We start from the raw sequence: 14,080 nt of genomic DNA on the forward strand, positions 1-14,080 counted from the left end.
GGCCATGTTTAAGTGTTCAGTTCATGCACATTGTTGAGTACAGGTCTCCAGGACTTCTCATCTGGCAAAACTCATCTCTTAGTTTTAATGGGAAAATGATACCAAGACAGTTTTAAAAATATTACCTGCCACAGCTAGGCCTGAAAGCTGCCGGGCCTCAGCCGATTTAAAAGCTCTGGTGAAGGTGCGTCTCCTCACCTCCCCGCAACAACCCTCACCCTCCAGAGCTGATCTCCCTGGGCGGCCCCTGGGCCCCCCCCCCCAGTACCTGTGTCCCCCCCACTCCTGGCTGATGGCCACTGCCTCTGCCCCAGCCCCGCACACCCTGCCCTGTGTGTGTGAGATAGGGGCCAGGGTGCAGGGGAGCTCTGGACGCCTGGACGGAAGGTCCCCCACCCCCTTGGGCCACAGAGAGAGAGAGACGAGCTTCGAGATCACACAGCTTGTCAGGGGGGTCACTGGGAACCAGATCCTAGGGTCCTGTCACCCCCTTCAGAGCCCTTCCTTCTAGAAAAACTGAAGACTGTTACACTGTGCCAGAGGTCAGAGAAGATGGTCAGGTCATAGACGACCATGTCATGTCTCAAAAAATAACAAACACAGAGGTGTGGCTGGGGAAAGCCACTGGGTTAGTTACAGGTGAGACACTTTTCCTCTTTGCTACAGAACATGGGAACAATTCTGTTATCATCCAGTCACATCTGTTATAAATTTGATTTACTAGACTCAGCTTTTACACATGAATTTCTTCTTCATTGTGCACTTCCATGATACATGGTCACTTCTTCCTGAAAAACAGATGACTCGTACAATCAGATTGCATTTTAGGTGAACGGGGTTTTGTCTGATGTAAGCTAGGATGGGAGTCGATCAGTCGATCGAGCTGGGAAGGATCTGGCTCAAGAACCATCCTGTCTGTCAAGAGTCATGTCACATATGTGACATGGTCCCATGTCATAAAACTTGTCAAAACCTGAGCTTTTAGCTGAAAATCAGGTCACAGGTGGCCATCAGCAGCCTGGCCCTGAGCCTGGCCTCTTCAAAGTCTTTCCCCAGGGACTCCTCAGCACATGGAAAGGATGGATCCCACCTCCCCTGTTACTGTGCATTTCAGACCCAGGCGGGGAGCAGTGAGACCTGTCCCAGGGCTGGGACAGTGGCCCTGGGTCCTCAGCCCACGTGGTGACTGGGTGAGAGGCTGAGGGTGGAAGGCAAGCAGACAGGAGGTAAGGACCCAGAACTCTGTCCAGATCCAGCCCTGAGCATCACCCCTCCCACTAGGGGCTCTCGGGGCTCACGCAACTGCTGGCACATGGGGACCTCAGGACTCACTCCCTGCCCCAAATTCCTGAACCTGCTTCAGGGCCCTTCCTCCTCCCACTGGTGACTGTGACATGGAATGTGGCCTAGGGCCAGCCGTGGTGGGGTTGCCCCCATCCCCACCACTGGTGATACAAACTCAGCAAAGCCAGCACTGCAGACAGGAAGATGCCTTCTCTTAATAACAGGCTCTATGTCTCCTGCATCCTTACTGGCAGCTGCTGGGTCTGTGGCCTGAGTGTGCCCTTGCTCTGGCCCATCCACGTTAGGGGCGGCCTCAACCACAGTGGCAGCCTCTCAGTCCCACCTTGCCTGGTTGTCGTGCAGATTCCAGAAGTGCAGTACCCAAGCTGCCAGCACTGAGCCCTGGTTACTCCCCCGCCCCCCTTGTGGTGCAGGTGGCAGGCTGACATGTGGGTCAGCAGGGAGTGTCCATCAGAAACTCCAGGAAATCAGCCTCTTCCCATTGAATCCATGTGACAGCAGTGTCCTCAAAGCCAGGCTGACACTTTCTCTCTGGCTCCGGTGAAAACCTCGAACTGAAATTCCACCCAAAGGACGAGCTTGACAAGGTAGTCATTTCAGCAAATCGCTGAAGCTGCTGACGTGGACACTTTCCTTTAAACCACGAAGGGGCTTGATTCACAGGGACTGAGTGACTAGAGCTGAGGAGAGATTCTTCGAGGGGTGACGGGCCCTTGCCTGCACCAGACTCGGCACCAGCTTTGATAAATGGAGCGTTTCCCCACAGTCAGTCATGAAACTCAGCAACCACAACATACAGGCCTAGTAAGGGCAGGTGCTGGGTCATCCTGGGCTCTGACAGGAGCCTGGGGAGCTATGCCCCCCACACCTAAGCTTCCCCAGGTGCCCTGTGTAGAGATGTGCGGGGATCTACAGAAAGGCAGAGAAGCAGAACTGCAGGGGCCGGTTGGAGGTCAAGGATGGCAGGGCAGGGATCCTGAGGTTAAAGAAACTGATCCCTGAAACTGGGAATATTTGAAAAACTCCAGAAGAAAAATTTTCCAGTTGTCCCCCGTTTTCAAACCATGCACATTAGGACTGTCCCCAAGTTTTCATGTACCTAAAAGGAAACCGCCGGTTCTAATGACAGGAGAGTCACTTCCTCTTCACAGGGCATTTCCACTTGGCCTTGGGGAGGGGGTGAATGGAACCCCAAGTCTCCAGTCTTCTCACCTGAAGCGTTCACAGGGACAGTGGGCATACTCAGATGGAATGTCACAGGGCTCAGACCCCCCCAGGACAAGCTCTCCTTTACAGAAGCGGCCAGAGGACCTGAGGTAACACAGCTAACTGGAAACAGAGCTGGGGCTGAGATCCAAGTCACCCTGACTCACAGAAAAGTGGTCACTCCTTCTCGCCACACAAGGCCATCTGGAAGGGGGCCGCTGCTCCAGAGAGCCTAACTCACCCCTACAAGTGACCCTGACTCATGCCTGCCTGGCACAACAGAGGCATTTGTGGTTCAGAATACCTGTAAGCTGCCTGGGCAGCTGAGTTCCCCACAGGAGTGGCCTGGAGAGTTCTGGGTGTCAGAGAGCAAGCCCTAGAAGCCTAGGGGTCCAGGCTGCTGGGATGAAAGTCCCTGGGGGCAAGGACCACTAAGCAGGGAGGGTGGGGGCCCAGGACCCTGATGCCAGCAGCTGAGGAGTGAAGCCTTTCCCCGCTGAAGGGGCTGTGGGCAAACATGGCGGAGGGGTCCCGCTGCGCCTTGCCACCTTGTCAGCAAGGGAACAGGGAACCACGCTTCGCTCAGCAGGCCAGTCCCCTAGGCCAGGGAGAGCTGAGATCATTTCGCAGGGAATCCCCGACGCTCCGTGGCCCCGGGGAGAGAGGGGTCACCGGATCTCTCTAAGACTGACACTTCCTCGGTCCTCCAGCTTCGTGCCTGTCCCCAGGCGGGACGCCCGCGTCCACACCCCTGCCCCCCCCGCCCCCCCGCCCCCCCCCCCGCCCCCCCCCCCCGGCAGGCAGACGAAGGCCGGGACTCAGGGGCGGGGAGGGTAAGGGAACCGGGGGGTAGGGGAGGCTTTCCTTCCAGACTCAGGAGGGAGAGGCTGCTAGGCTGTGCAGGGCGTATGTGTAAGTGTGTGTGTGTCTCCGTTTTCAGGTTTAGCCGTGTTTTCACTATAACCTGACTCCATCACGAACGGTTCTGACTCGTCAGAACTGAAGGGCATCTGTATTTCAAGACGGAGAAGCAAGCAGTAGGCCGGGGACGTAAGGACTCGTGCCCACGGCTGAGTCGGAGCGCAGGGGCCAGTCACCCCGAAAAGATCCACTCCCGAGTCCCCCGGCCTTTCCACCCGCTGGGTTTGAACCCGCGGCGCGCGTGGACCTTGCGGTCCTGGACCCACGCCGGCGGCTCCGTGCAGGCGCGCCTCCCCAGTCGGCTCCGCGGGACCGAAGCGCGGGGAGTCTCCGTTCCCCCTCCGGGGGGTTATAGCGAACGGGGGAGCACTGGGGGGAAATTGTCTTTCGCTTCCCCGCCCGCCTGCTCTGATGGGCGCCCCAGGAACCCGCTCCGGGCAGGCATCCCTCCACTGTTCGCTGGTCGGCTCTCCCTCTGGGACCGCGCAGGGTGGAGGCGGCCCGGGGAGGACCGCCCGAGGGCGCGCAGGGGCGGGGTGCCTGGGGCGGGGTGAGGTCTGGGGGGCGGCGAGAGGAGGCGGGGACGAGCGGATGGAGGCGCACCCACGGATGGGGCCCGGAGTGGGGGCGGGGACGGAGGGGTCACGGGGAACGGGGGCGGGAGGGGAGGACCTGGTCTGGCCCGGGATTTGGGAAAGAGCACGCGGACCGGCTGCCTGGGGGACGCCGGGTGTGGGCAGGGCGCCCGGACGGCGGGGCAGAGGGGGCGCGGCCTGGGGGTGGGGGCGGGCCCGGCCATTGGCCCGGGCGGCCGGGGGAGGGCCGGGGAGGGGCGGCAGGCGCCGGGTGGGGGACCCGAACGCCCGGGCAGCAGTCTCCGCGCCGTCAGAGCAGCGAGCGCTGAGCGGCCATGAGGGAGATCGTGCATATCCAGGCTGGCCAGTGCGGGAACCAGATCGGCACCAAGGTGAGTGGGCGCTCCCCCCCGCCAAGCCCTCGGGCCGGGGCCACGCGGGGCACGGGCAGCCGAGGGGGCGTCACGGGGACTCTACCCCGCTCCCCGTCCCCGAGGCCCCGGAGCGGCTCAAGCGCGCCTGGAATCTGGCGGCCGCTCTCCGCGCCCCGCCCGCCGGCCCGGCCCTGGGGGACCCTAGCTGACCGTCTGTCCCCCGCCCTGCCCTTTGCTAGTTTTGGGAAGTGATCAGCGACGAACATGGCATCGACCCGGCCGGAGGCTACGTGGGTGACTCTGCGCTCCAACTGGAGAGAATCAACGTCTACTACAACGAGTCCTCGTGTGAGTGGCGCGATCCACCATCCCCCCCGAGACCCCGCCTTCCCCCCCAGACCCCGCCATCTCCCTCAGGACCCCGGCCTCCCCCTTGGACCCCGCCATCCCCCCGTCCATCCCTCTCTGGGACCCCGGCACGGCCCTGTGGGACCCTTGCCATCCCCTGCCCCCACCCGCGGGCCCCCCGGCGCCTGGGTGGTTCGCGCTGGAAAAATCCTCCCGGATGTAGCCCGGCGCCCGGCTCCTCCCTCGCTCCCCCTGGGGCGGGAAATCCGCCGTCGGTTGATTTCAAACAGGCTCTTGGCCTCTACTGGTCTGAGCTCTTGAACCTGACCTGTTAGTGCTGTGAAATCAGCTTAGTGGGGCATGTCCGGCTCTTTTTTTTTTTTTTTTCCGGTTTTAAATTTCTTTCCTAATGAAGATTTTTGGCTAAAAATTTGAAAAACACTACCTCAAAAGATTGTTCTAGCCCTTTGCAGACCTCCAGAAAGACTTTACACCCACTGGAAGATGGACCTCCAGACGGACAGGGTCTTTGGCCGAGTTTAGTTAATCACTCCAGGCTGTGGTTTATCCAGGTTTAAGAATAGTACCAGCCCTGTCCTGGGGAGCTTCATAGGTATCCTGGTTACTTATGTACTTTATTTTTGTAACAATGTTTATTGTAAAAGTGATACATGACATTCACAGAACAAACACAAAAGGAAGATGTTGAAGAACACCCAGGAAGTGACAGGTGCTGCCCCTCAATATACACACCTGTGTCCCCAGCCTCAGAGATAGTCACACTATCTTTAGAGTCACTGTTGGTCATCCACAGGAGAGCTGGGAAGAGCAGGACATGTAAACCATGGGGTTTTATTCATTAAGCAGGTATGACAAAAGGTCTGGAAGAGCAGGGCGTGAGTGGTAAGATTTCTGGATGGCATTGAGAAAAGGCCAGTATATATGGCACTTGCTGGTCACCCTCAGGCCACCCTCTCTTCAGCCTGGGTGTGTGAGTAGCAGAACAGGAGTTGTAAGACAGTTCCCAGTGCAGTCCTTGTGACCCCACCCTCAAGGAACCTTTCTTGCCGGTTGGCATGAGCACATGCTCACTTGTCCATAAATGAGACAGTCCCCCAGGAAACAGCCGTGGACACACCTGAAACAGGTGCACAGACCTGCTTGTGGGTTCACACGCGTGTGAGGGAGAGAGGTGCAAAAGTGTCCTGGCAGCATGGCTGCTCACTGCAACAGGTATGGGTTATTTCTGCGGAACTAAAAAGTTGAACTGTACACGAAGGAGGACTGGGAAATTCAGGCGACAGGAAGTCCAGAGACCTCGCTTCTCATCCTGCCTTTTCCAGGAACTTCCTGTGCCCTGTGCTTGGGCTGGCTTCCTCACCCGGACAAGTCCAGGGTGGATTGTGTTTTCTGAGGCTCCCCTCCTCCAGGGCTGAGACTCTGTGACCCTAAGAAAGCCTGCTTTGTACCTCGCAGGCGGCTGTGCTGGTGGGACTTGCTCTGGGGAAGTGTGTTGTCCCAGGAACCAGAGACTGACTCTCAAGGGTGGGCTCTGTTCTCTTCCAGCTCAGAAGTATGTGCCCAGGGCCGCCCTGGTGGACTTGGAGCCGGGCACCATGGACAGCGTGAGGTCTGGGCCTTTTGGGCAGCTCTTCCGGCCTGACAACTTCATCTTCGGTAGGTTCCGTCTTTCCTGCTTTCTTCTTCCTCTTTTTTATTTTCTAAACATCCAGCTAATTTGTGTGCAAGATTAAAAACATCACATGGCATAGAAAAGCTTAGAAGGGAAATCAACAGTCGCCAGCCTCATCACAAGGCAGCCTCTTGAAGGAAAGTAACCTTTGATTCTCTAAATGAGATGGTTGCTGCTAAGTCGCTTCAGTCGTGTCCGGCTCTGTGTGACCCCATAGACGGCAGCCCACTAGGCTCCCCCATCCCTGGGATTCTCCAGGCAAGAACACTGGAGTGGGTTGCCATTTCCTTCTCCAATGCATGAAAGTGAAAAGTGAAAGTGAAGTCGCTCAGTCCGACTCTTAGCAACCCCATGGACTGCAGCCTATCAGGCTCCTCCATCCATGGGATTTTCCAGGCAAGAGTACTGGAGTGGGGTGCCATCGCCTTCTCTGAATGAGATGCTTACTAGTAATAATTCTTGATTTCTAAACAGTTTAGACATTAACTTCTTTTTCCCGCTCATAAATTACTAGCATAAAAAGACGATAATAATTTGTCTGTGGTTCCTATGTTGGTCGTCAGTGTGTTTATACCTGTGTTTCTTTTTCCATTGTCTATAGGCTGTTCTGCTTTCTTTCCGAAAGCTAGTTCCATATGAATTGTTTTATCAGGTTTGGGCAAATCTTCCTTTCCTATTTCTTCACTCAGAACATGATTATAGCACCTGTTCCTCTGCAGACTCCTAAAGAAAATTATATAAAATGAAATGAAGTGGCATTGTTAATGTGACCAGCCTCCATCACTTTGGAGCCATGGTTTTGGGGAGTCAAGGCAGAATCTTGGAAGATCTTATTGGTACATAAATTGATTCCCTTGGATTGGACTCAGGCTATGTAACCTGTTATAAAGGTGATTGACCAAGGTACGTGCTCATGATGTATGAAAGACCTCGCGGTATCATCTGCTTCCCCATCACCATGGCAACCTGCACAAGCAGTGGAACAGGTGAAGCTTCTAGTAATTTGTTCAAGGGTTTTTGTCACCTTTGATATTTCAAATAGACCAGGACAAAAGGCCCTGGAGCCCCTTTTATTACGGCAAAAAAAATCTAAATTACCAATACTTTTATAGTCCACAAGTGGGGACATTTACATTCTTTATCTTTTCCTAGACTAGACTTTTGGTAATTGTTCTCAAGCAGAGGTGCTTCTAGATCCTGCCACCAACATGGTCACCACTAGCTACATGTGGCTATTTAAATGTAATTGAAGTTAAATAAAATCAGTCTACTTCCTCAGTTGTACTCCACACATTTCCAGTGCTCAGTAGCCAAGCGTGGTAGGTGGCCACCACATTGGACAGGGCACAGCTCAAATACGTCTAGCTATGCCCTGTCCAATGTCACTGCAGAAAGTGCTCACAGCAGTGCTCACAGCCTTAAAAGATATCTACCAGATTAGGGGAATGAAGAGTACCTATACAAAATAGCTTCAAGAGTGCTTTTTAACAGTTGACACTATTTTTAACTAAGGAAATAACATGTTTGGCCATGAAGAACTGAGAGGACCAGCGTATCTGAACGCACTGTGGGTGCTGTTGGCTCAACAATTGTTTTTAAGTCATTATCCACTTAATAAAAGAGTCTGAGTTGCCTGGAGATTCACAGTAGGTGAAAACTATAGTTTCACCCCATTGCCTTCAGGGTGGGTGAATTTTTTAAAACGTGTCATTCCATATTCAGATATAGTTTGAAGTGATTTAAGAAAATACTGGCTTGAAGTAACTATAATTTTAAAAGTGAAAGTTCTCTGCATTTGAGTTTATGCTTTAGAAAGCCACACCTTTTTCTTAACAAACTGCTGGTTGCATGGCAGCTATACCTGTTAGTGGAGAGAGTTTTGTGGGACAGAACAAAGCTCTAGGGAGGCGGACCTTAGGCTTCTCTGTACATATAACTTTCTCTCCCAGATTCAGGGCTGGAAGGGAGACAAAGAGCCTGGAGTCCCAAGACTTAACCCACACCCTGTGTGAGCTGGAGGTGAACCAGGGCTGGGCTCTGAGGCCTCCGGGATCACTGCAGCATCACTTCTACAATCTAGAGCTGCTGGTTAATGTCCCAACCTCTGATTGCAGAAGACGTTCAACTCCTGACCCCCAAATATTTAACTGGGAACGTCTGTTGCTATGAGACAGTGGCAAAATATTTTCAGAAGCCTCCAGCTTCCTTCTCTTGGTTGAAGGCAGAGAAAACTTCACATCTGATCACTCTGTAAACACCCAGGAGACCAAGGGACTGTGTAAGCTGGAGGCAGCAGAGGGTCCAGGCTGAGGGAGTCCACTGACCATGGCTGTGTATCGCCTTGAGTCCCCACTGCCCCTTGGTCATTGTTTCCATGTGGTTTCAGTCCTTGTCCTCGGGGCAGCTCTGAAGGGGCATCAGTTCTACCCCAGCTCCAGGTGGGAAGCTGGCTTGTGTGCTGGCTTGCAGGGGAAGGTGGCAGAGTCTTGGGGGCCTAGGCAGGACATGACGGTACTCCAGCCTCATACAGGAAGGCACCCAGCCAGGTTTCAGTGTGGAGAGGCAATGTTTGTGAGCAAGAATGCAGTCACCTCCTGGGGGAGGCACCTCTGAGGGGCTGTGCTCCTTGTAGGAGGCGGGGCCACCTTCCAGAGTCTGTCCCTCGCAGCCCGGGCTCACTAGCTTTGGTGATGTCACTCTGCTCACAGTATTTAGGTGGTTCCCTCTTCTCTTCACCCTTACACACTGTCATCTGGTGAGTCTCGTCCACGTGTCATTCTACGCGTTCTGAGCCTACAGGACCAACTGTAATCCATGTTGCTGACTTGCCCTCTGTGGAGGCCCATCCCCCCGACACCCGCAGCAGCTCTAGTGTGTGTGGGGCCTTGCCCCAGACTCCCATCATCACTGTGTTTCCAAGCTCTTGAGCTCCGTCAGCCTCATGGGAGGCGTTGAATCTCTGTAGGTTAGTGTGCATCTGCCTCGTGAGGAATACACTGCGTGTTTGTCACTTGCGTCCACCCCCGCATCCTTTGCCTGAGTCTTCCTAGAGGCTATCATCGTCCTTATGTATTTGTAGGACTTTAGATGTTTAATCACTAATAGCCAGTACCTCTTAAACTTACTGAAGAATCACAGCATTTCGGTGGTTCTTGTTTTACAGACTTGCACTTTGCACCACTGAACTTAGCTGTGGAAGATCCAAAGACGTTTGAGCTAAGACTCCTTCCGGGTCTGAGGCCCGCCCCCGGGGGTAACTGTAGGTTCCAGGGGTGTCCTGAGTGGGCCTCGCCCCCAAGTGCCCAGTGCCTGCCTTCTGCTGTGGTGCTGGAAGGGTCTCCATGGTCCGTCCCGCTGTGTCACCACCCCCAGCTCTGTTTCCCCCATCAGTGCGTGGGGGTGGGGGTGGGATAGTGGTGAATTGTTGCCACCAGCAGGTATAGACAGAAATCAGGATAATGTCTTTGGTGTAAGGGGGAGAGGTATGCACAGCGCAATGCCAGCAATGCCTTGACCCCTCGGGTCCTCTTGTTTTCTGAGCCCACCTGACATAGCCAAATGCCCTGCTCCCTCATCCTTCGGCCATGGGACCACCGCAGTCTCTTTTGTTCCATATGTAGGGAAACTTTGATCAAGAAGCTGATGGATCTATTTTTTCATTTTTTATAATACATGATTCTTCTTTTCAAAACCAGATTTGAAATACCCACATACTAAAGAAATATACTGCTTGAAACAGCCTTTCTGGCTTCCTCTACAGCTGGGTTTTTCAGCTGCACCCCACACTGCCTTCTTACCAATGAACAGGAAACAGCAGTGCCTTATCTTTTTAACTTGTCATTAAATAGGTCTGTGCATCATTTACTTTTTAATTGCTTTTTGTAATGTACCTTACCATGTGCTCTAGAATTCAGTTCTTGATGGTTTCTCTAATGTCCCTTAAAATGCATATTAACATATTGATTTGAGTTGAAGACTAAAGCATGTTTTTCTGACAGAAAGTAGGTGCAATCTGTGCTTCCCAGGTGGTACTAGTAGTAAAGAATCCCCCTGCCAATGCAGGAGATGCAAGAGATGTTGGTTCAATCCCTGGGTTGGGAAGAATCCCTGGAGGTGAAAATGGCAACCCACTCCAGTATTCTTGCCTGGAAAATTCCATCGGCAGAGGAGCATGGCAGGCTACAGCCCATGGGGCTGCAGAGTTGGATATGACTGAGCGACTGAGCAGCCACACAGGTGCAGTCTGGATTATCCACCTGGTAACAGGGCTGCCTTGCCAAATAGGCTACATCGCCAATAGTTTTCATTATCTGAATGAGCTAAATCTGCAGCCTAAAGCATTGACAAAAATATATTTGAAACATTTCATTAAAAATCATACTGGCAACGTTGCATTGGAATTAAGATTTCAAATTTTCCAACCTTTTGAAGTAATCAGACCACACAAAGAGCCTTTCAGTGAAAGAACATCAGATAAATCTTGGTGCAAAGCCTTTTGGAATCTTCCTGCTGCAGAAGGAAAGTTATTGATGCAAGTCAGGTGTTTCTAATTCTGCTTTCCAGAAACTTGACTTTGGGGCTGAAAGGTGGTTAAAAATACTTTCTGATGGTGTAGATCAGTATTTAGTTTTTGGCATTTAACTCTGAAGATCAGATAATTGAATGAAATTGTTAGAATACAGTTAATTCTATTTACATGTTTATGCTAACAAGATTTCTCAATGTTTGTTGATATATATGTAAAAACAAAGAATAAGGAATAATATGGATGCCAAACCTTGTCTCAATCTGGCAATATTTGATGTTCACACTTGGATAAATGAGATAATGGAAAAAATATAGTTCCTGATGATGATGAACCAGGGGCCCCATTAACGAGGGAACATATTACTGTTTTGCAAAGGAAGTATTTGTATCTAGTTCAAAATTCAAGAGAGCCCAAAGGATAGGGGAAAGAAATTTGTTTTCTTAATTTATACTTTTTGTTCCCTTTGTCTTTTACTTTGCGGGATAATTATCTTTTTAAGAGTAAGAATGGAATTACCAACTCAGAATGTGAGTACATCTTAAAATTGGCAGATTTCCCTGTCTGAAGTGGCCAGCCACCCTCCTGTGCTCCAGCAGTGCTGGGGGCCTGGGGCCCACCTCTCACTCTGTTATTTATTCACTTCATGACTTGTCTTGACGGCCCCTCATGGCAATCCCTGTAGCCCTGTTTGAATCACGTCTCCTCTCTTGCTTGACCCCAGGACAGACTGGCGCCGGCAACAACTGGGCCAAGGGCCACTACACAGAGGGCGCTGAGCTGGTGGACTCTGTCCTGGACGTGGTGCGGAAGGAGTGTGAGCACTGCGACTGCCTGCAGGGCTTCCAGCTGACCCACTCGCTGGGCGGTGGCACCGGGTCTGGGATGGGGACCCTCCTCATCAGCAAGATCCGCGAGGAGTACCCTGACCGCATCATGAACACCTTCAGCGTGATGCCCTCGCCCAAGGTGTCGGACACGGTAGTGGAGCCCTACAATGCCACCCTGTCCGTGCACCAGCTGGTGGAGAACACAGACGAGACCTACTGCATCGACAATGAAGCACTGTATGACATCTGCTTCCGCACCCTGAAACTGACCACCCCCACCTATGGGGACCTCAACCACTTGGTGTCAGCCACCATGAGTGGCGTAACCACCTCCCTGCGCTTCCCGGGCCAGCTCAACGCTGACCTGCGCAAGCTGGCCGTGAACATGGTGCCCTTCCCACGCCTGCACTTCTTCATGCCTGGCTTCGCCCCACTCACCGCCCGCGGCAGCCAGCAGTACCGGGCGCTGACTGTCCCCGAGCTCACCCAGCAGATGTTCGACGCCAAGAACATGATGGCCGCCTGTGACCCGCGCCACGGCCGCTACCTGACCGTGGCCGCCGTGTTCCGGGGCCCCATGTCCATGAAGGAGGTGGATGAGCAGATGCTGGCCATCCAGAACAAGAACAGCAGCTACTTCGTGGAGTGGATCCCCAACAACGTGAAGGTGGCCGTGTGTGACATCCCACCCCGGGGCCTGAAGATGTCAGCCACCTTCATTGGCAACAGCACAGCCATCCAGGAGCTATTCAAGCGCATCTCGGAGCAGTTCTCAGCCATGTTCCGGCGCAAGGCCTTCCTGCACTGGTTCACGGGCGAGGGCATGGACGAGATGGAGTTCACCGAGGCTGAGAGCAACATGAACGACCTGGTGTCCGAGTACCAGCAGTACCAGGACGCCACGGCCGATGAGGGCGAGGAAGCTTTTGAGGATGACGAGGAAGAGGTCAACGAGTAGAGGTGTGTCCTGCCTTGGACACCGAGGCTCAGAGGTCTTTTCTCCAAGCCTGGTGTGTCTCCTGGCCGCCCAGGGGAGTCCCGTCTGAGTGTAGGGACAGTCCCTTCACAGGGGCGGCGGACTGTCCTGTCCGTCATCTGGGATAGAGGGCGTCAGAAGAGCAGGAACTGGCATCCCTGCCCGAACATCGGACCAGAGAGGACACGAAAGAACTCATGGGCCATAAATAAAGGGCTAAATAAACAAACCTCACTGTCTCTTATATGTTCACCTGTGTCTGGGAATTAGGGGCTAGAAACGGTGTGCTTTCATCCTGTGACCACACCCGGGGCTTTGAGGTGCCGTCTCTTAATGGACGTGCAGCGCTCAATGTAGAGACAGCCTGTACACGATTAACCTAAGTGCTCCCCTGTCTTTTAGACTGCTTTCCTGACAGTGCCCCACCTCCCAGGGAGCAGCCCACTCCTCAGGGCAGGGCTTCCTTTCAGTCGGAGGCCCTCAGGTGGCCCTGAAGCTTACTGGTGGCCAGATGACTCCTTGGTAAGCAATGCACCCCAAATAAAAGACTGCGTCCTGGTTTCCAGCCAACACTTACATCCCCACAGGATCTTTCATCTCCTGCATGTGGCCCTGGGCTAGTCCGCCCAGGCTCCCCTAACAGCTCCGCTGGCATTTGGAGGACACACAGAAAATGACCCTCAGGCTTCCTGCCGGGCACGCACAAGCTCGAGGTGGAGGCGGGTCGGGGGCTGGGCAGCGACTCGGAGTTGCTGTGGTTCTTCCTGGGGTTGCAGGCCAGCAGGCAGGCCCCATGGGGAATTGGGAGGTGGCTAGGGCCAGAGGGAGGGGGAGTGGGCTTTAAATAAGGATCCCTCCCACCCCATGCTCACTAAGCACCCTCTGGCCTCTGAGGCTGTCTCTCCAGGGCAGTAGGCTCCCTTCCCAAAGTCTGGCTCCTCCCCTGGTGGGCAGTGTCAATCCAACTGCTTCAGCCCAAGTGATGTATCATGGTGCGTAGAAGCATTTGAGGCTAGTGCTGGACCCCTGGCCAGCCTCCCAACCTGCCGTGGGCCCCCAGGAACTGCTGAGCCACAGCCCACAGCGTTCCCATGCAGTTCTGTGTCCACCACACCTTGCACAAAGCACCCATGCAGTTCTGTGTCCACCACACCTTGCACAAAGCACTCCGTCAGACACAAAGCATGACTTGACTCAAGGTAAGAACAGATCCTATTTTACAGAAACTTGAACTATTAATACTTTGTGAGACCACAGTGAATATCTTTCCCCATCCCTCTGCATTGCAAGGCCCGACGGAGCTTGGAGGAGACAGTGTCCTGAGCAC

At 53.7% G+C, this 14,080-nt stretch overlaps 1 protein-coding gene across 3 annotated transcripts; it reads left to right on the forward strand.

The window, feature by feature from the left end:
• The first annotated feature begins 4,284 nt into the window (after positions 1-4,284).
• Positions 4,285-12,952, forward strand: TUBB6 (tubulin beta 6 class V). Of its 3 annotated transcripts, XM_068993576.1 has the most exons (5): positions 4,285-4,399; positions 4,621-4,729; positions 6,296-6,406; positions 11,672-12,279; positions 12,625-12,952. In XM_068993576.1, exons 1-5 carry the CDS (start codon positions 4,343-4,345, stop codon positions 12,733-12,735), a joined length of 996 nt encoding a protein of 331 aa, XP_068849677.1. In that variant the 5' UTR covers positions 4,285-4,342; the 3' UTR covers positions 12,736-12,952. The 3 variants fall into 3 exon arrangements, with proteins under 3 accessions (XP_068849677.1, XP_068849675.1, XP_068849676.1); XM_068993574.1 differs by having other exon boundaries at positions 11,672-12,952; XM_068993575.1 differs by lacking the exon at positions 4,621-4,729 and having other exon boundaries at positions 4,343-4,399; positions 6,304-6,406; positions 11,672-12,952.
• The last annotated feature ends 1,128 nt before the right edge of the window (positions 12,953-14,080 follow it).

This window comes from Capricornis sumatraensis, chromosome 21 (assembly GCF_032405125.1).
Source record: "Capricornis sumatraensis isolate serow.1 chromosome 21, serow.2, whole genome shotgun sequence".
Classification (NCBI taxonomy): Eukaryota; Metazoa; Chordata; class Mammalia; order Artiodactyla; family Bovidae; genus Capricornis; species Capricornis sumatraensis.